Source organism: Lissotriton helveticus, chromosome 2_2 (assembly GCF_964261635.1).
Source record: "Lissotriton helveticus chromosome 2_2, aLisHel1.1, whole genome shotgun sequence".
In the NCBI taxonomy this organism is placed as follows: Eukaryota; Metazoa; Chordata; class Amphibia; order Caudata; family Salamandridae; genus Lissotriton; species Lissotriton helveticus.
In genome coordinates, this window is record NC_136060.1 from 342,485,309 (window position 1) to 342,506,206 (window position 20,898).

The 20,898-nt window shown below is 45.8% G+C and overlaps 1 protein-coding gene across 2 annotated transcripts in view; it reads right to left on the bottom strand.

Moving 5' to 3' along the window:
* Nucleotides 1-20,898, bottom strand: part of PPP2R2C (protein phosphatase 2 regulatory subunit Bgamma) — a 597,242-nt gene that overhangs the window by 351,758 nt on the left and 224,586 nt on the right. For both annotated transcript variants that reach the window (XM_078678502.1, XM_078678501.1), the window contains one exon: nt 10,997-11,162. In XM_078678502.1, the coding sequence (XP_078534628.1) occupies nt 10,997-11,162 (166 nt within the window). The remainder of the gene's footprint in view (nt 1-10,996; nt 11,163-20,898) is intronic.

Consider the following 20,898-nt stretch of genomic DNA (forward strand, 5'->3'; position numbering starts at 1 on the left):
GTGGTAGTGCAGAGTGCAGAGTGGTAGTGCAGAGTGCAGAGTGGTAGTGCAGAGTGCAGATTGGTAGTGCAGAGTGCAGATTGAGAGTACAGAGTGCAGATTGGTAGTGCAGAGTGGTAGTGCAGAGTGCCTAAAACACATTGCCATTTACAATGCCATTATCTCTAACTTAAAACAAACCCGAGCCCTAATGCATTCCTAATGCTTGTTATAAACTGGAATAGTCTCTGCCCCTCTCCAGGTTGCTGGAATATCACGTCCTGCAAACACAGCATTATTTATTTATTTTTTATATTGAAATGATTTATATAGCGCTGGCTAGACCCAGAGGTATCAGAGAGCTTTACAAGAGTATCAGACCATAGTTCCAGGTTACATTGTTATAAAGGTTACACAGTTATTAGAGCATAGCTACAAAGGTACATGTTATCAGGGGAGAGGGGGTAGGAGCAGGGGAAGTAGACAGCAATTGAAGGAGGGAAAGAGGAGGGGAGGGTGAGAGACACAGCATGAACGACGAGGGGTAGGGTGACGGGGGCACAAACCAGGAGACGAGGAATAGCTGCATCCAAAGTCCAGTAAGCTACGATCCCAGGGGAAGTGGTATCATTCCCCCAACTCTGTTGCGAGAGGCTCTCTTTACGCAGTGGACTCTCACAGAGGGGTCTCAGAGACTCCAAGGCCTACCTACTGGATCCTTCCTAGAGAGGGAATTAATGTGAGGAGCTTAGATCAGAGGCACAGAATGATAAATATCACCAGGGGCCTTCTCAGTCTTTAAGCATTCTATAGCCACAAGACTGTCTTTAAGGGATAACTTGATTGGCAAAAATCACTAGTCTCTGCAGCAGGAATGTCACGTAAAGGCAGTGCTGAAAATTATAAACATCTTGACTAGAAACGGTGTAAAGGTCTAAGAAGTGCAAAAACCAAACCTGTGGGTCAATATGGGTTTCCACACAGTTGTAGTTGTGCAAGTTGCTGTGCGCAATAACGTGCGAAATAAAACAGTTGTCATTATTCTTTACCACCTCAAGAAGGATCTGACAGTTAGGGTCGTCCCAGGTCCTTTTTGCTAGGAGCTGGATTTGTTAGTAGAGTTTCCTAGCTGCTACGTGGTTAATTCCTCTCTTCTTTCTTTACATTAATGCTTTCTCTTCTGTTCAGCCTGCATGGCTGGAGAATGCTGTATGATGTAATGGAATGTTGGTTGGTGGAGAGGGTCAGATGGAGGATGAGAGGCTGAGCAGAGGGAGACTTCTCCTGGTGGGGCTATACTTCTACCTTATTTACCAACTTACCTTCATCTTTCTACATCTACAATTGAAACTTAATAAAGGAACTACTTGGAACTACCACCTTGTCTACAATTTGGATTATTTATTTAGAACACTAGAATTGCAGGTCTGCTGTGTGCCTGCGTATTCTTTTCGGGTTAACAGCTCCCTAAGGGCTTTCTGCTGCCTTTATCTTGCCCAGCTTTTGTAACCCAGAAAGACAGCACCCTTCAATAACTAGTAGGTGGCTCCCACAAACAGTCAAACAATGAATAATTTGCCTATTTTAATCAAAAATAACCCAAACATAGTCGATAATAGCAATATTCCCGCCAAATGTTCGAAAGACATAAAAATATGAATCCAAAATAAAAACACACCCTACAACCAGAGGTACAGGACATACTTTTTTAAAACAAGTGTTGCAGGGGAAAGAATACTGAAAGTGCAATCTATATGGTGCAATCAGGGGAACAAATGAAATTAAAGAGGGGGGCCTAGCCCTGCCTCTTCTGCTGATGATAGGCGAAGACAGGCCCTCCTTTGACCCTTGCTTAGCCCAGGTGGTCCTGAGCAGTGGGGAAGTCCCCAGTCAGGGCCGGACTGGGAACCAAAACCGGCCCCGGAAAAGTGCTCGGCCGGCCTCCCTAGGAGAGGTTAGGGGTGCGACCGAGCTCTTTGCCTGGGCCGGTTTTCGGCCGATTTTGTTACAGGGCCGATTTTGCAGCTATGCTGCATAAACGGCCCTGTAACACAAACGGGCCCCAGGGGCCCAAAACCGGCCCCCACCGTTGCGGCGCACCGGGGTATTGCCCGGTGCCCGCTATGGCCAGTCCGGGCCTGTCCCCAGTGCTTTATAATGCAAGCATTATAAAACCAAGCATGAGGGTCCCACCTCCTATGCTCTCTCCTTACTGTGCAGAGTGTCTTCTAGGGCTTGTAGTCACCCTTGGATGCCAGTGTGTCCCCCTCTCATAATGTAAACGTGGTAAGGTCAACAAAAGATCGGAAGAGATTTTCAAATGGCCATTTTCCATATCTTAAATAAACATGATAACAGGAATAAAAGATGTCAAGGCCTTTCCTTTTGTAGAATGTGCAGTCCCTCGTCTGGGTAATTTTCTATTGGGTTTTCTGCAGACAAACATTAAGCAGTACATTAGCCACCGGGCTATTGCTGATTTGTCTAAGGCCCAATACGTTTCTGTCAGCAGCAAATAGCAACACATATGCACCATGTAGCATGCAGTTCATTCATTCTTTCTGCATACCAGCGCAAGACCATTTTAGCTTTCAGTATATGAAGGGTCTTGTCTTCTAAATCTGATGTTCTTTAACTAACACTAAGAAAGAGTGTCTGAATGAAGTGAATTAAAATACTATTGTTATAAGGAATCTATTTTGGCTTGTTAAAATCCCTTCACCTCAATACAATTTAGCATCGAAGAATCCCGGTATTTCACATTTCAATTACTACTAGGGAATAAGCGATCATTAAGTGTAAAGCACTTGATTTCACAGAATGCGCAAGTTTAAATGAAGTTGACATGGCAGCTCTATACACCTTCCCAGAAATTGGCACCTTGGCAGGTGGGGTTACTTTAATTAGGGAGTCTTTTATAATTGATCAGAAAAAAGTTGTGTCCCAGCATTGCTGAGGCAGGTTTACAGGTCTGATATCTAAACCTTCAGGTGACAGGCCAGGAGTTTGATTAAGCTGAGGTAATTGTGTAGGAATCTGTCCAAATCTGGGTAAGATTATATGCCATTGCCTGTGAGGAGCCTTGAGATGTGTATAATGCTGAATCGATGTGCAGTGGAGATCTGGGTACCACATTTACCCGGCCCAGGTAGGACCATCGGGATCGTTTGGCAATGCAATGTTCACTATGTAAGATAGTATGGAATGAATGAACAAGGGGAAGATTAAAAGAGAAATCTCTACTCTTAATGATTAAAAATGCTTCCCCCATTGATCCTTTTTTGGGTACCTAGAAACAAGGTAGTGGCATTTTGCGTTCCTACTGGTGCAAAAAGGTCTATTATCGCTAGGCTCATAATTGTAACATCACTCTGTTATGATGTAGCTGGCCTATAGGAGTCTTTTTTTCCAATCTTAATTGCATCGTCAGAGTCACTTGCTGTTTACCAGACTACATCAACAGTCCTTAAGGGTTTCTATAGAGACTGAGAGATCGCTTGGTCCCCGATTTCCAGATGTAGAGCATAAAGAATTGCCCATTTCGGTGTAAAATCCTTCCTTGCTCACCTGAGGTTTAAAGTCTTCATCTGTCAAATCTCACTGTTCTTAACTCCAGAATATAGATATGCCAAAAAGAAATTGTTTCAGAAACGGGAGTCCCTGGTGAAGAATAGGCCCATTGTTTGCACCCAATGGACCTGGAAAAATATTACAATTGTAACATATGGTAGTTATGGTTAATGGGCATTGCCTTCAAGAGGTTACACTGCTTGATCTACCATACTAAAGGTTGTATCCTATGATCATTTACTCTCCCCAGTTCTCTGAGATGTGAGTGGATCAATGTTAGTGTTTTGAGGATTCAGCTCTTTTAGACTATACAATGTTTTATGAAAAGGATAGACATTATTCCAATGAAGGTTTTTAATTTTCCGACTGTTAAAAAGTTGCACCTCTCAATTCTCTGACGTTCCAAACCAGGGATTGTAAATTGTGAGTTTCGGAATTTATATTGGCCCCAAGGAATTTATAGAGGTTGAGGGCTGTAGGTTGAACTCTGGGCGCGTTTATCACCCAATTCGAGGTAGGGAAAACAAGAACTCTTTACTTGAGCAGATAAGCCACCACTCTTCATGAACATATGGAGAACTGATTTTCAACTGATAGGCTGCCATGTTTGTCCGTGATCACTAACCTTAAAAAGCGTCAATTTTTTTTGTTTCACCAAATCTATATAGAAATATACAACCTCTATGTCGAAAAAAAGAGAATTTTCCCTGTTGCTCGTTTGGGACAACACCTCGAAGATTACCCATTCATAATGACAATTTTGAATTTATATCACAGAACTATAACGGGCTTCATCTTCTTAGTTTCTTATGGATCACACGATATCAGGATTAGTAGCCCTGTCCCTGCTCTGGTCTGGAGACCAGCTCTCTACTTGTTTTCCGTGTTAAATATGATTTTGTGTTTGTAAAAGCGGCAGGCATGTCCAGGAGCTTCGAGTCTGATAATGGCTGAGGAGATGGCTTTACTGATGCTCCAGTTGTGCTTGGATTTATAATGTAAATAATTCATCGATTATTATTTTGCTCCATCCTGACGTAAAACTGGTTACTCTCCCATGCACGTGAATAGACTTGTTGGATATGGGAGGTGGAAAGTCATGGGTTCATTTGCTGTGAGCCCCCGGATTGCACGCTGATGTATAACATTGTTTGTCCCTCTGGGGGTAGGACTAGGGGCAGCTGTAGGTTGTGGAATAAGGCGTTTGCACCAGAAAAGTATCTTCCTCTGAATCTTTAAAATTATGAATGCTTGCTGATCTCATAGTTGGAAGGGGAGTTCGCTGCTTGCAGCGAGATGCTGGCTGTACAACCTGGTCAGAGGCCATGAACAGCAGGCATTGGCCACCGGTGGGAGGGTTGGGCGCAAGGCCTGGCCAGACCCTGCTGTGCATAACTGAAAGCTGTGCTCAACAAGGGGTTGGCTGCTAACTCCCTGCTGTGCGTAGCCACATGCCGAGAGCAGCTGGAGCGGGTTGAGCAGAATGACATACACTATTTTAACAACACGTACACTCATACTGCGACTTGAACTCTCTGTGAGTCACCCATTCATTATATTTTATACAACAATATATAATGCCTTTGCAGATCTTATGGAAATAAGTACCTTTATAAACATCCAGTTTATATAGAAATCATCAATAGCAATACATGAACATTCTTCAACATCAGTATGTGTACAGAAATCCTTAGGTGAACGTAGTCTTGTTAGGAGAAGCTTTAGTTTTTCACACAGGCTATGGCAATAGGTCTTTAATTTAAACTACAACCTATTTCAAACGTACATGTGCAACTCACTCTAGTGTCTACCTTGTTTAATTGAAGTATTGCTTGCTCCTAAAAATTCACTGGTAGCTTAAGTGTGCATCATATAACTTTCACTATACGGAATCACACTCCAATACTGCATTGTTTATGTTTCGTACATGTACATATAGTCAGTCTATGCTCTATATGTTTGTGGGCCCTTTACTATCTACTTTGTCTTTTTCAAATGAACCAGTGGTTTATAAAGAAATTTGAGGAGCAGTAGGCTCGATGATGTGAGCAGTGATGTTAATTGAGCTGTCATCAGGGATGTCACCAATTATGTAATTTAACAAGTCATGAGTGATGTAATATGTGAGGTCATAGGCATAACGTGAATTTAACCTTTGTTTCTATTCAGTGAATTTCATGGGCTTTTAAAAAATGAGCTAAGGTCTAACCATGCCTAGCTATAGTGTTGTAACCTTTATTTTTCTGGGGTGAATATATGATTATACATACATATGTATACACATATATCAGGAGAGAGAGTGAGAGAAACGTATAGGGGCTTTCAGTCAGCCCTTTTCACTCAGGTCTGTTGTTGTGTCATTCACATTTTTCTTCCACTCACAACAGCATGGGGCAATTGGTCAGGCCACTTAACTCATTGGACTTCATTGTGAGTGACATCATTCTGCTCATTCATAAATAACAGATCCACACACAGTGGATATTTTCTCTACCAGGGCATACTTTGACAATGTAGGTGTTTTGACTAACCCTGGGCGTAGTGTGCGGAGTGGGGCTCCGCGGAGCTACGCGAAGTGGGCGCACAACTACGCCCACCCGCGCACTCCGCGTAGCCCCACTCCGCGCCGCCCGCCTCCCTCCCGCCCTCCCTAAATACATAAATAAATGTATAAAAAGCTTTTAAAAACACTTACCTTGTCTGCCGCGTCCCCGGGGCTCCCTCTCGCCGTCCCGCCGTTCGCGCCGCCACCGAATCGGATCCTAATGCGCATGCGCGGGCGGCCGCGCATGCGCATTCCTCATGAGAAATGCGCATGCGCGGCCGCCCGCGCATGCGCATTAGGATCCGAAATGGCGGCGCGCATCGCGGGACGGCGAGAGGGAGCCCCGGGGACGCGGCAGACAAGGTAAGTGTTTTAAAAAGCTTTTTATACATTTATTTATGTATTTAGGGAGGGCGGGAGGGAGGCGGGTGGCGGCCGGCTATGCACCGTCTGCGGAGCGCGCGTAGTGCCGCCTGGCTACGCCGGCTACGCAAAATGCGTAGGAGGCGGCACTCCGTGCACTCCGTGCACGGAGCGTAGCTGGCCGCCCAGGCTTAGTTTTGACACACAAAATATTTTTGCTTTTCAACAATGTTTTCCTTTTTAAAACTGGGCAGGGCCCGTCAGCTCCTCCAACAAAAAAGTTATCAAAAACCCAGATAAAAGTTAACAAGCACTGACAAAGCCAAAAGCCTGGCAGCCAACACCAGACAAGTTGGCTTTGCCAATGCTTATTTTATGATGCTACCAAATGGCACAGTCCTCACACAACATGTGCCAGCAGGCATATTGTCAACGTGTGGTTTCCACTGTGTTCTGGGCAGAACAGTTTATAACATGCTTCGAGGCTTCAAGGAGCCCTTATGCTGGATAAAACTGGCTCAAATAAACCTGTTGTGCTGCGGAAGTGACTTCCTTCACTATTCACAGCAGTAGTTCTTCACCTGTAATCCGCGGACGCTTCGGGTCCTCAAGCTTACTAAAGGGGTCCGCAACTGTTTCGAAAATTACAGTAGTATGCGTGATCGGTGGCCTTAATTGAAGCACTGGTATGCGCAGAAAGAGGATGCATTCGGAGCAGGGCCGGATTGGCCGTAGCGGGCACCGGGCAATCCCCCACTGCGCCGCACGGGTGGGGGGCCGTTTTTGTTACAGGGGCCGTTTTTGCAGCATACCGGCCCTGGCAAAGAGCTCGGCGGCACCCACAACACCCTGGGGTGGGGGGTGGCGGGGAGATGGGGGGGGGAGCAGAACACTTTGCCAGGGACGGTTTTGGTTCCCAGTCCGGCCCTGATTCGGAGCAACAAAAAAAAGGTAATATGCATGTGGCTTGGCCTTTTAGAAATAATAAAAAACATTTTTAAAGCTTTTTCATTAAAGTTTTGAGGTTTGTACATATTTTTGTGGGTGCATTAAAGGAAATATGTCATCATTTTTACATTTCTTTGATGTATGCTTGTTTCTGTACATACAAACGTAAATGTAGTTGTGGGTATTTTGCTTCGAAAAACAGAAATTCATCAGTCAGGGGTCTCCGACTTAAAATAGTGAGGCAGTGGGGGTCCACAAAAAACAAAAGGTTAAGAACGAATGACTTAGAGGTTTTGGGCACTACAGCTACTACACTCTGCTTTCTTGGGTTTCTATGCACTTGGTCTCATGAAGAGACGATCTCTGCGGATTTAAAAGAAGAGTGCTCAATGGAAAACAGCGTTTACAATGCTGTCTCCACAACGCAGTACCTTGACAACACAGTCGTTACAACGACCGCTTTGTTCCCATGCGTACCATTACATCGTAAGTCGTTTCAACGGTTTGCAGTAGGGGGCATGCTGGTGTTGGATTTACAATCCAACACATTCCCTGCTGTTGCACAAACAGGAGTAGGAATAGCAAATAATACTATTCCTAAGGCCAGCGCGCCCCCTACAGCAAGTCATTGTAACGACTTGCGATTTTCTGGTTTGCGTTGTAATGACCGCGTTGTAATGGCATGCAATGTTTTTGCTTGCGTTGTAAAGAGATATATTCATGCTCAATGGAATATGTTCACTCTGGTGCCACACAGAATAGCATTTCCTAGCTGGGAACCCATTATCTGTTAGTGGAGATTTCAAGCCTTCTAACTATCCAATCACGGATTTACCTAACTGGACAGCCTCCCACCTCTTGGTACAGTGTGGCATAAAGCTCTCTCACATCTTCTACATGATTAAAAGAGGACATAAATCAAGCTTTTTAGCCAGCTATTCTGTCTTTTGTGTTCTCTTTTCAGCTAACTTCAAAGGTTTCAGTTTAACAGGGAAACCCTCCCACTGAGGAGGCTCCATGACTGACCACTGTCTTCACTGGAACCAAGGCCAACAAACAACCTAACTCTGTAGGAATCATCTGTAGCAAAAAGTGGCAAACTGCTAGAGCTTACATTATAACAGAATATTTATCCAGACAGTGATCCATGTACTGCAATGCCCGAAAAAACATATGTATCGTCAAAACTCTCTTTTTGGAATTGTTTTAGCAAATCCCAATTTAAGACTGGTACTTATCAACAGTTCTCTCCATTGCCATAAAGCATTGTGTATCTAATGCCAATATGAGATGACGTGGAGACATGTCCAGACTGGGAATCAAAAGCAGGGCTGCAAAAGGATGTATGACATTACAACGCATGCTTTTACCACGCATGCCTTTACAACGCGGTATTTACAAGGCATGCCTTTACAACGCATAGCGCTTTGGGGTGCTGGATAGTGAATAGTTTAATTTACTATTCCAACTCCAGTCCCCGTGGATAGTAGGGAAGGTGTTGGATAGTAAATTAAATCTATTCCCTATCCTAGAGCGCCCCCAGCGCAATGCGTTGTAATGGTTTGCGTTGTAAATACCGCGTTGTAAAGGCACTACGTTGTAAAAGTTGCGTTGTAAAGGTTGTACACTGCTGCAAAAATGCTCAAAAGCTTGCTTCTTTCTATCGCTCTCTCCTCCAGTAAATCAATTCTATTGATCTCTCTTCTCTCTTCCCCCTCACTGATCGCTCTCAATCTCACAGAAAGATAGAGAGGCCCTACTGTACCTGCTGTAATTAACCCCGAAGAGCTGGAGAAAGGGACAGAGGTGCTAGGAGTGATCCTGGGCCTTCAAAAAACTGGCCTCCAGTAGTTCCCACCCTCCAAGAAATGCATAATAGCAAAAAAGGCGAGTCCCGTCCTTTATGGATAGCTACAACTCCCCATATGGTCACAAGGCCAATACTAGTTGTGTATTCTGGCTCATAATATTTTTCCAATCTTAATTTAAAAGTTACATTGAAGCTGTGCAGAGCTGACTACAGCTACTGACAGAAAAGTGAGGACCACATGATCATTCTAACTATTAAGTCTCACTAATGCTACCCTGGTGGCTGCACTTTCAGGGATAATGTTCTTTCGTGCCTTGAAACATTTCTTGCAAAGCACTTTCCAACTCAACACAACAGTACTGGGCAAACATATACGCAAGGTCCAATCCTCTGTAACTCTGACTTCCCTATTAAACTATAGGAATATCTCCCTTCAGTTTGAGGATCAAGAACCTTTTGCCTTTTCCTTATTAAAGATGGTGCTGGTTCTAGGAAATTATCCTTTGACCTGGATCTCCGTCAGCAGCTCTTGATAAACACTTGGTTCCTGCTACTATGAATACAAATATTGGTGTTACCATCAGCCTTGCTCTTACCTTCTGTCTGCATGTAAACATGATTGCTGGTACATGTTACTACCTTTTGAAGAGCTTAAGGAGAATGCTTCCTTTCCTACGAGGTGAAAAGAGAATGGTGGTGACCCAGACAACTATCATCTGATCACGAGGAATATAAGAGTGCAATATTGAGAGGCTTCTAAATAACATATCTGTTGCCTTCAGATTGCACAAAATGTGTCTGCCATGTCTAGTACTTAATTCACCTCAGAACATTCCTCTTATATCCCAGTTGGACTTTTTCCTCAGGTTTAAGACCGTTTGCATGGCGCACAAGATACATGGTGGCACTTGTCCTGAGTATCTCAGCTCTTGGCTTCAGCTGTACATGGCCTCTCACATGCTTTGTTCTTCTCACGCGCCCATGCTTCATCCAACAGCACAGGCAGACATTCTTTCTTGTTAATTGCTCCTACTCCCAATACACCATGGGTAAAAGACACTGCCAATGTGAGTGCACAGTGAGAGGGCTCCTGTGAAATTGTAGTGCGCAACAGCCCATTACAGCCAGACCTGCGGCATCGCCATAACTTGTTTATTTTACATTTCCACGACAGAAGCTGAGTGGGAGGATCATTTACTCCCATCTATTGTTTGTTAAGTTAGCACATGACGTCATGTTGTCCACCAACAACATTGTTGGTCTGAAAGGTTTGACATAATGCTTCAAATGTTCAATCTCTTGTACAATCTGTTATGGGTACTTGCCTAATCAATAGAGTCAGTACATTTAATCATTCTCCTTTTTTAAAAGAGGGAAACAATTGGCCTAATTATGGGTAAGGTAATTTGTGATGGCTTGGCTATAAAAAAACAATGTCTAGCTATACTCAAACCCACAAATCCTAAATCTGCATCATGGTATTTTTATTTGTTTCATTTGTTTTAATCCTCAACCATATTAAGCAGAAGTTATGTGACGTGTACCTAATTTAATGAAATATAACACAGATACCATCATGTTTGTCTACAGAGAATAGCACAAGAACCATTGCAAAAAAACAATATAATTATCACAAAAGAATCTTTTTTTTTAATGAAAATGAAATTATTCACCAAGGATTACCTCATACCACACTGGACCAAATGAATAGTTGAGGACCATTTCCAAAAAACAGAAGTCTGATGTAAAACAAAATTGTTTTAATAGCTTTCTAATCTTACCATTTGTTGACAGAAGGGAGTGGGCTGCATTTTGCTGAGGTAACCATTTAATCTTGTTTATCTTTTCTTCTATTTCCAAACTCTTTAGATAATCAAATTCCGGTTCGTGGCTCTGGAAAGTGCTGTAAACATTATACTCTCCCTGATTGCAAGGCTCATTTTTGCTCTGCAAAGAATAACAAGAAAAAACAACCCTTAATAATTGACTTCTATTTCCCTGTATTACAAAAACATATTTATGAATAACTTGACCTTTTTATGCAACCATCAGATTACGGAATTAAACTGAGACAAATGAGCCCTGCATATTATGTAATTCCAGTTCCTGGATTTAACTGTACAAATGAATGCATTCTGTGTGCTTAAACGCAAAATAAAACAATTGAACTATCAACCCAGGAAGCAACGATTTGTAATAGAAAAGCCCAAAACTGGAAGCATGATGTCCTCTTGTATGCTTCCGATTTTCAGTTTTAAATAACACATTTAACTGAGGTCTTACTTGTGTCTCGTTCTTAGGATATATTAAAAAAAGATGACCTGCTGCAAACACAGGGGAGTGGCTACCAGTGTTGCAGCTGGAGCAGTTATTGTTATTGTTAAATTATTCTTAGTAGGCGCATAGCTACCCAAGGGTTTCCCGGCGCCGCCTGATAAGATAAAGAAAGATAAGAAAAGGCTCTATAAGTTAAATAGCCAGGTTTTTAGACCCTTGCGGTAGTTCACGTAACTGACTTCAGTCCGGAGTGCCCTCGGAAGGGAGTTCCACAATCGCGGGCAAAGATAAGAAATAAAATTATCCTGTGAGGCGGAGCGTAGCGTACGTGAGGGGAGATATCGCTGAATTAAAGCTTTCAAATATTGTGGTGCTTTGCTTCGGTTGATTCTGAACATATAGCTCAAGGCTTTGAACTTTATACGGTTCTCAACCCAGAGCCAATGCAAATCACGGAGATCGCCTGAGACCGAAGCACTTATGGGGATCTTGCAAAGCTGCCTGGTCGCCACATTTTGGACCAGTTGCAGCTTGCATACTACATCCTTATTGGCTCCAAGATAAAGTACGTTGCCATAATCCAGCCTAGATGTAATAAGAGCATGGACCACAGTGCATTGTGTAGTTAATGTGGAGAAGTGTGGCTCACTGGTTAGAGGCGGCAGACCCTGAAGCAGAGGTCAGACCCGGGATCAGGGTTCAATTCCCGACGCGGCAGGGTCTTGAGCCCAAATATCCACGGACTTGATAATTTTCGTTTCGGTGCCTACTCAAGTCACATGTTCACACTCTGCAGCTCTGGGCATTAGCTTGCTTAATCTCCACTACGGCCCCCCCGCTGCGGGATGCCTGGCTTTCACCTTGGGGATGCCCAGTACGGGTATCTCACAGGGAAAAACCAGGACGGGTTCCCAAGGCAAGCGCCGAGATGCCTACGGGTAATCGAGCGCTATATAAGAACGCTTAATAATAATAATAATGGTATCATCTGAAGGATTTTTCTAAGCCATTTGAGGATGGTAAAGCAAGTGGACGACATTTTCACCGCTTGCTGCCTCACTGAAAGATGCTCATCAATTATGACCCCCAGATTCCGGACCTGCAGACTGGTTAGAGGTAGAGCACCCATCTCAGATGGCCAATGTAGGGACCCCCATAAGTTCTTTTCCCTGCCCAGTAGCAGCACCTCAGTCTTCCCTCCATTAAGTTTAAGCATATTAGCTTGCATCCATCCCGTGATGTTCCTCAACCCCACTTGGAAAGGGGATGGATTAGACGTTCTATCAGCAGAGAGAAAGAAGACAATCCGGGTGCCATCGGCATAGGTGAAAAGGGAAAGCGCCAAATTTTCCCAATAAGTGCTAAAGGCCTAACGTAGATATTAAATAGCAACGGGCTAAAAATAGAGCCCTAGGGAACACCATAGGGTGAAAAGTACGTTTTTGAGCTGGATGTAGGAGAAAAAACTTGCAAGGTACGATCCACCAAAAAGTCTTTTAACCAGTTGAGTGCTACACCGGACACTCCTAGAGATTGCAACGCTTGCAAGAGCAGTGCATGAGAGACCGTGTCAAACGCTGCATTCACATCAAGGCGTATGAGTGCCACAGTATCGCCATTGTCCACACGGTTACGTATCATTTCCGTAACGCCTAGTAAGGTAGTCTCCGTAGAGAAACCTGGTCGAAAGCCCTACTGTGAACTATGTAGAAATTCATGTAATTCAAAAAAAGATGACAGTTGAGTATTGACATGTTTTTCCAGTATTTTCGAAAAATCCGGGAGCGGAGAGATAGGCCGGAAATTGGATAGTTGCAATGGATCGGCATTAACTTTTTTTAAATGAGGGAGAACCATAGCATGTTTCCACATAGATGGTACCTTGGCTTCCATTTAGGACGCATAAAGCAGCTGCATAATTAGCGTCAAAGATGACGTTTCAAGTTTCTGGAGCACAGAAAGAGGGACAGGGTCCTTAGGGGAGCCAGACTTCAAGCTATTCAAAATTAGCCTAAAGGAGTTAATGTCCAGGGGTGCCCAAGTGAGTAGATTGTTAGTGGCTATCAAGGGCATTGTTGGAAATGGGATCCCCGGCTGGCCAGGGCTTCGCCAAAGTCAGTCAGAGACCACCACTCCCAAGTCAGGGCAAGGGAGTTACACGCCAAGATAACCCCTACTCACCCTCTAGGTAACGTGGCGCGAGCAGCAAGGCTAAACTTGGAGGCGATGTAGGTTAAGTATTTGCGCACGCACCCCAGCAACAACAACCAAAGGCCCACCACAAAGGAAACTCCACACAAGGGTATATAAAAATAGCCTTTGTATTACACCAAAACACATTAGATAAAACACACACTTTACAATGTGCCAGAGGCACGGGCAGAATTTACAAGGGATTATTTACAAGACAGGGCCACCTGGACCACTGTCAGGAATCAGAAGTAGCACTTTCAGAAAGTAAAATGACTTTAGCACAAAATAGCACACAATATAACAATAGAGCGCACAACCAGTAATTACTGGTAACCAGGATCTCACTAGCACCACCTGTACTAGGGAGAAAACAACCACCTATGTATTACAATACCTGTAGGGGTGTAAGAGGAAAACACATGATGCAATGCATAACATTCATTCAGAGGTGTAAAGGCACATGACGCATAAACAATACATTCAGAGGTGCATAGAAAGTACAATTGCGCCAAACTCACGTAAGTCACCACCTGTGACTGTCCCTAGGCCCTCTGGCCTTGTTGGGGCTAGGACGCCCTGTGTCCAATGTCAGGGGGGGCCTAAACGTAGCAGTTGCCCACAAAGTGCTGGGCAACTGGCGCAACAATGTTTGAGCCTGCCAGGGCTCAAGAACAACAATGGGGCCAATGTGGGAGCCTCGCTGGGCTCTCAAGACACTGGTGGGGCGAAAGGAAATGCCCCCTGGAGCCTCCTCTGGGCTCTAAACACGCATGGCACCCAAAGAGCCTCACTGGGCTCTAAACACATGGACTGCCCCTGAGCCTCTCTGGGCTCCTTAACACTGGGGCGCCTTGAGCCTCTCAGGGCTCGTGAAATAATTGCCCCCTTGAGCCTCGCAGGCTCTGAACACCGGGGGGGGGGCGCGGGCACCGACAATGTGCCCCGACAAGGTAGAGCCTCTCTGGCTCTAAACAACTGTGGCAAGCTTTGTTGGAGTCCCCCCTCCTGGGGACTCGAGCACAATCCTGCCCCCTGAGCCTCTCTGGGCTCCAAGTAAATCAAACTGCCCCCCTAGAGCCTCTCTGGACTCTTAACTCAGAAGGGTGCAGCCTCACTGGGCTGTTGGGGTCCCTCACGAATGACCCGGGAACACTGGGGGAGCCTTGAGCCTCTCACTAGGCTTCGTTGGAGTCCCCCTCCTGGGGACTCGGGGATCACTTGAGGCCCCCCGGGCCTCTCAGCACAAGTGACGCGCGCCGAAGGGGAGGGGCGGGCACTCACCGGTCTCTGGCGGCTGCAGCTCCTCTGCTTCGGGCGGCTCTGCACGGGAGCTCCCGCTCCTCGGGGGCTCCCTCCACACTTCTCCCTCCCTCTCCTGGGCTCTCCCTCGCTTAGGGAGCCTGGGAGGGGAGACAAGAAAAGACGCCGGCTTCCGTCCTCACCGGAGCGCGGGGTGGCCTCCCGTCCGCTTCCGGTTGCTTCTCTGTCCTGCCCCCGGCCTGCCTGACTTCCGGGTCGCGGCTGTGGGGGCGGGACTTCTGCCGGGCCGCGCTCGGATTGGCCGGCCGGCAGGAGCACTTCCGGGTCGTCGCGGGCAGCGCGGCGGCCCGTCTCCGGCACTTCTAGGCGGGGGCTCAATAAACCGAGGGCTCCCTCGAGTTTAGAAATAGCAGCAAATCACCGGGGCAATGCCGGGTGGGCACCGGCTGAAACAATAAAGCGCCCCGAGGCGCTGGCAGGCAATAGGGCGCGCTCTCAGCGCTAGGGGGCAAATCTAGCCCCGCAAATCAAGGGAAGCGCTCCCAGGCGCTCGGAGGGAAATCCTCAGCGCTCCTAGCGCTAGCAATAATCCCAGCGCTTCCAGGTGCCCTCAGCAGGGCAGGATCACAGGGAAAGTTCCTTGTAGGGGGGGCAAGGCTGGGCCCAGAGCCAGCACACTGGGTCTCCAGGCAGGGAGACACCCTAAGTGGCGGTCCTCTGGCCCAGCAGCAGCAGCAACAGCCCCCTCAGGATCCTGGAAGAGAACAACTTCAGTGGGGACACAGCCCCATTTTTATACAGTGCATTCCTTTGTCTGAGGGTGCAGAGTGGGGGCGGAACCAGTCGCAGCTGGTTCTTGAGTACTCTGTTTACCTCAACCACCCTCTCTATTCACTGGCAGGGCTTGGGTCATTAGACACACCACAGGGGGGCGGAGCCAGCATTGTGTGGGGAAAACCCAGCCCATCCAGGACACAGGTACACTCCTCCCACACATTACTCATGCAGATCTCCCACTCACCACCGGGCAGACCCATCCAGACTTCCTGGAGCCTGGCATGCCAGCCAGCTCCAGCCAATCACACGCCAGCACCCTCACAGCACACGTACAGCCATGTCTAGAAATGGCGCTTCGCTACTAGACACATACATGCTGCATACACCATCTCGCAGCATTCACTCTCACGAGTTTACACATACCAGACTCAAGCCTGTACACCCCACGCATCAGGAACTACCAGGGACACATACATTCCCCATGCATTCCTATGGGCGGGCAGGCCTAGCTCAGCACATGCACTCAGAGTGCGCACGCACTTTCCACTGGGACACAGTGAAAGTGCGCAGAATCCCAAAATCACCATTTCAAGCAAAAAGTCTAGGGGTGAACCTGCCCTAAGGGCCAAAGTCCAACAGGCATAGTGACCTGGGGAGTAATACTAATGATACTCTGTTCGGGAGTCGTCATGTGCTGTTGACTATCCACTGACTGGACTTGCTTCAGTGTGGCATAGATATGTTCTACTTTATTGAGAAAGAACTTGGCGAGCTAATCACATTATAATGCAGTGAGATCAGGAGATTTAGGCAGGCACTTTGCACCCGATAATTCTTTTACAAGTTTGAATAAAGCTTTGGCGTTGTTCTGAGCTTTATTAATGGTGGATGTAACAGACTCAGCTCGCGCTGCTTTGCAGAGTGCATGATAATTTCTTTTTGCTAATTTAGTCTCAGGGGCATAGTTCTTACTCCAGTGTCTCTCAGAGGCTTTACATTTACTTTTTTCTTCTTTTAGACTCTCAGAGAATCAGGTGGCTGGAGGCCGGAGAAAGGTAGGCAAACATCAACCGAGTTGAGTAGCCAATTATGTATCTCATTCACATTGGCTACCGAAATTGGACTATTAATAGGGGCATTCTTGCTTAAAATTTTATTAAAAGTATCCATGTTTAGTTTGGCCCTATTTCTGAAGTTTCCCTTATTACTAAGTGTAGTAGAAGCCGAGCTTAGAGAAGCTTTGCTAACACAAAAATGCAACAAAAAATGTTCTGACCAGAGGACAGAAAGAGCAGGAGAACAGTTAATGTTAGGCAGGTTAGAGAAATGGGGTCAAGTAAGTGGCCTGCTACACGAGTAGGATCCGAGTTACATAACAGAATATTCATAGCTGCCAGATCTGAAGTAAGTATGGCGCTTTTGGAACCTCCTGGGTCATCGAAATGCATGTTAAAATCCTCCAAAATTGTAAAATTGGCAGTATCCAAAAGATACGGGGCAACTTGGTCAGGAAAGGAGTCCGCCCATGCCCCAGCCGATCCCGGGGGGGCGATAAAGGAAGATGCCAGAGAAAGTAACCTGAGGACTAGTAGTGAGTTTAATTAATGCAGATTCGCAGCCACTAAAAGGAAGAACTTCAAATTTACAAGTATAGCAATCTTTATAAATAATTGCAGTACCACCACCCATTTTTATAATCCTATCTCTCCTAACTATTAAGTAATTGGGAGGTAGGGCAAACACAATGTCAGGTCCTGAACACTCCTGTAACCAAGTCTCCATGAGGAAAATGGCGTCATGGTGCTCCTTGACCAAAAGATCAAAAATTTCAGACTTATGTTTGGTAAGTGATTGACAGTTTACATTGTAAAATACATGATCATTTCCATTATTTTTGTCCAGATTAGTAGAGGTCTTGGCCTGGGCCTTATAAGACACTATAGGGGCGGTAGGCAAACTATAACCTTGATATTGGTCAATGATAATTGCAGCACTGCAGCAAAGGCAGGTAGAAGGCAAAGATTCAGGTTATACGTCGGACGCAGATGGGCTTGCCTTCGACACGCCATCGGTGTGCCCGCTGCGCATCCGATCCCGGCCCATTATTTGCGGTAATGGGAGGGTGGCGTGCAAAAACTAGTGCGCTGACTGGCTGGAACGTGTGGCAACCCGCAAATGGCTGCCCGCGACCTCACGGTGAAGGGAAAAGACAGTTTCCTGGAGTATAACATACTCCAACAACAGTTAGTGTTCTAAAAAGACCCAAAATTTAGGCATGAATCCAATCCCCTAAAATAGCACAGATTATCAATACAATTTTTTAAAATGTCTTTCGAGCATATTATAAAATCAAAAAGCGAATGCATGGAACAAAACGTGATAAAAGCTCAAGAGAACTTCTCAGGCAGTGGCAGAATGTCCCTGAGGTGGAAGGGGGCCCGGCTATATTTAGCATTCTGAATGCTTTAAACACAGACCCATCCTAGGACCTGGCACTGTGCTTACTTTTGGGGCATAAAGGGTGGGTTGGGGGTTTAAGTGAGAGAGGATAGAGGATATGGACATCTACCGGCCCAGTTATGGTCGTGATGAGGCTTGCCCTCTCTTGCCGTTGGATCATCTAGCAGAGTAACCTACCAGCCTCTGAGTGTGCTGTATTCAGGTACTCTTGCCTATCTAGCGCACACAGGGGCATATTATCAACCACAGAAAACTGCCGCTAAAACGGCGATAATGGGCTTGATAATATGCCCTTGTGAATTCCCATAGAAGCTCATGTTCTGGTGTGAACATGGGCTTCTATTGGAATTCTCCAGGGCATATTATCAAGCCCATTATCGCCGCTTTAGCTGCAGTTTTCCGCCGTTAAACCAGCAATAATTTTAACGCCGTGCTTGAAAATATGCCCCACAGTTTTCTAAGGTAGTCACATGACTCTCACTCATCAAGGAGGTGGTGGTGTATTGTCAAGTCCATCACCTGTGCCTTTTCTAGCCATCAGATTTCCTACTCTAAGTTAACTAGGTCCCTGTCTAAGGATCATCATAAACCGTGGGCGCAGTACTCGTGAGGGACATCTAGTAACGACTAGTTTAACTGCAGATCTTTGTAGAATTATTTTGATATTGGATACTATAATATTCACTGCCCACTGATAATCTCGACCCATAATGCTTTGCAGGGCCTTTGGTTGGGATTGTTTTTTTGCCAATAACTGTGCTTGGAGTGGTGCTAAGAGGATGGGACCACCACCAAATCATTCAACAAGATGTGCTTTTTGTTTTTAAGGCATCTGCTTGGTTCTCTCCCTAGGTTAGGGAGGATCCCAAAATCATCACCTCTCTCACTGGTAGCTAATTTATCAGTTTCACTTTTGTGAAACTACTATATGCTCTTTAGCATATAAATACAGAGATACTTATTTTATCATAACTGGCACTGTGCAAGTTGCCATTTGCAATTATTGCACAGCGCAGACAAGTGCACAGTGCCATCAGCTACGCTACGCAGTTTGTGTACTACGTGTAGTTCAAAGTATACTATGTGCAGCTACGTGTAGTGCTACTACGCAAACTATGCCCAGAGTTATCATACACCTACCACTGTCAGATACAGAGCCCCCACATTAGAGCCTTGAGGGTATCCTATTCTATATTACTGTGGGTGGCCATGTGCCAATAATGTTGTAATTTATCAAGTCAGCAATAGGGGCCTGGAACATGGGATCCTGAAGTTGAAACCCTGAGTTACTGCATCTGTATGGGAGGCACCTGTCTACCACAAGAAGCACCCATGAATAGTGGGTTGTGATCTGAAATCCTGTGGCTCAAATATTCTGTGTGCACAGCACATTCACCTATTCCCAAAGGAGCACACCAGTCTGTCTAGGCAGACATGCAACTCATGCACTGCTGGGTTTTAGCAGTGCTTTCTCTTATGTGGGTTTCATTGCCGCCAGCTGTCACTAAGCCCCAGTGGTGCAGCCAGTACCAGAGATCCTGGGCTATCTGCAAACTAAGTGAGTCTACCAGCGATGGTGTAGACCTGTCCAGCTCCATGTCCAGCATGCAATTATAGTCTCCTCCCAATATAATCGGGCTGTGTACATTGAGGGTCCGCACTGGGGCCAGGGTTTCAAAGAACTGGGTTTGCCCTGTGTTTGAGGCATAGATACTCCCTATGTTTAGTTGTAGGCCGTCAAGTCTCCTATGTACCAGCACATATCTGCTCTGTGTATCTATGTTGACTCCCAGTGGCTCAAATGGTATCACTGGTCACAATCATGTCAGGGCTCCCCCAGGCAAAGAAGGAATATCCAGCAGCAAAGACCATGTTCCTCCTCGTCTCTGCAACTTAGGCACCTACCTGTCCAGCAGGTACGTTTCCTGCAGGAGAACCACATCTATGCCCCTGCATTTACAAAATGCTGGTATCTTGTGCCTTTTACTTGGCGAACCCATCTCTCGCACATTCCAAGTGAGGAATGTGTACCCGATCTCTCCCCTCATCGCCTGCATGTTTCTGCATGTGGTGGTTCCATGGCCAATCCTACCAGTGAGTTGGAGCTAGTGTCCCCCATCACCCTCCCTCCTCCAGCTAAATGTGTGTCTCCCCTAAGAAGCCTATAGCAATGTGACAATTGGGCTGGTCTGATAAAAACATAGCAACATGAACTAATCTCAACTCCCATTCCCCAGGTTAGAGTGGCAATGGCCACCCATCCAATAGTCTCAAGTAAGTAACTAACATAAACAACCTTCCTGTGCTATTCCGGCAGAAGGGGTTGGTCTAGGGGTTATAGTAGCTGATGAGCAGTGAGGGGTAGCCACTCAACATTCAGTCCAATATCTCCATTTTCTATCGCTTCTCACAGGTTGTTGTCCATCCTAGGTGTAACCAGTGGTCTGGCTCCCTGCAGGCACCGGAGCTCTTCCATGTCCTTCCCATCAAAAGCGCAGTGTGTCGCACAATTTTTGCAGGAGGAGTGTTCCAGGGTTTGCAAAGGGGTTTGCTGTTTCTAACGCTTCCCTCTTCCTGTGCCATTATGGATGTGACGGCCTGCTCCAATCTCCAGCATCATTTCCCGCTTTGTGCTGCTACAGTCAGTCCCAAGCTCTGGTTGGGTCATTTTAAAACAAGATATGGCCATCCATTACTACCTTGAAGAGGGCAGGGA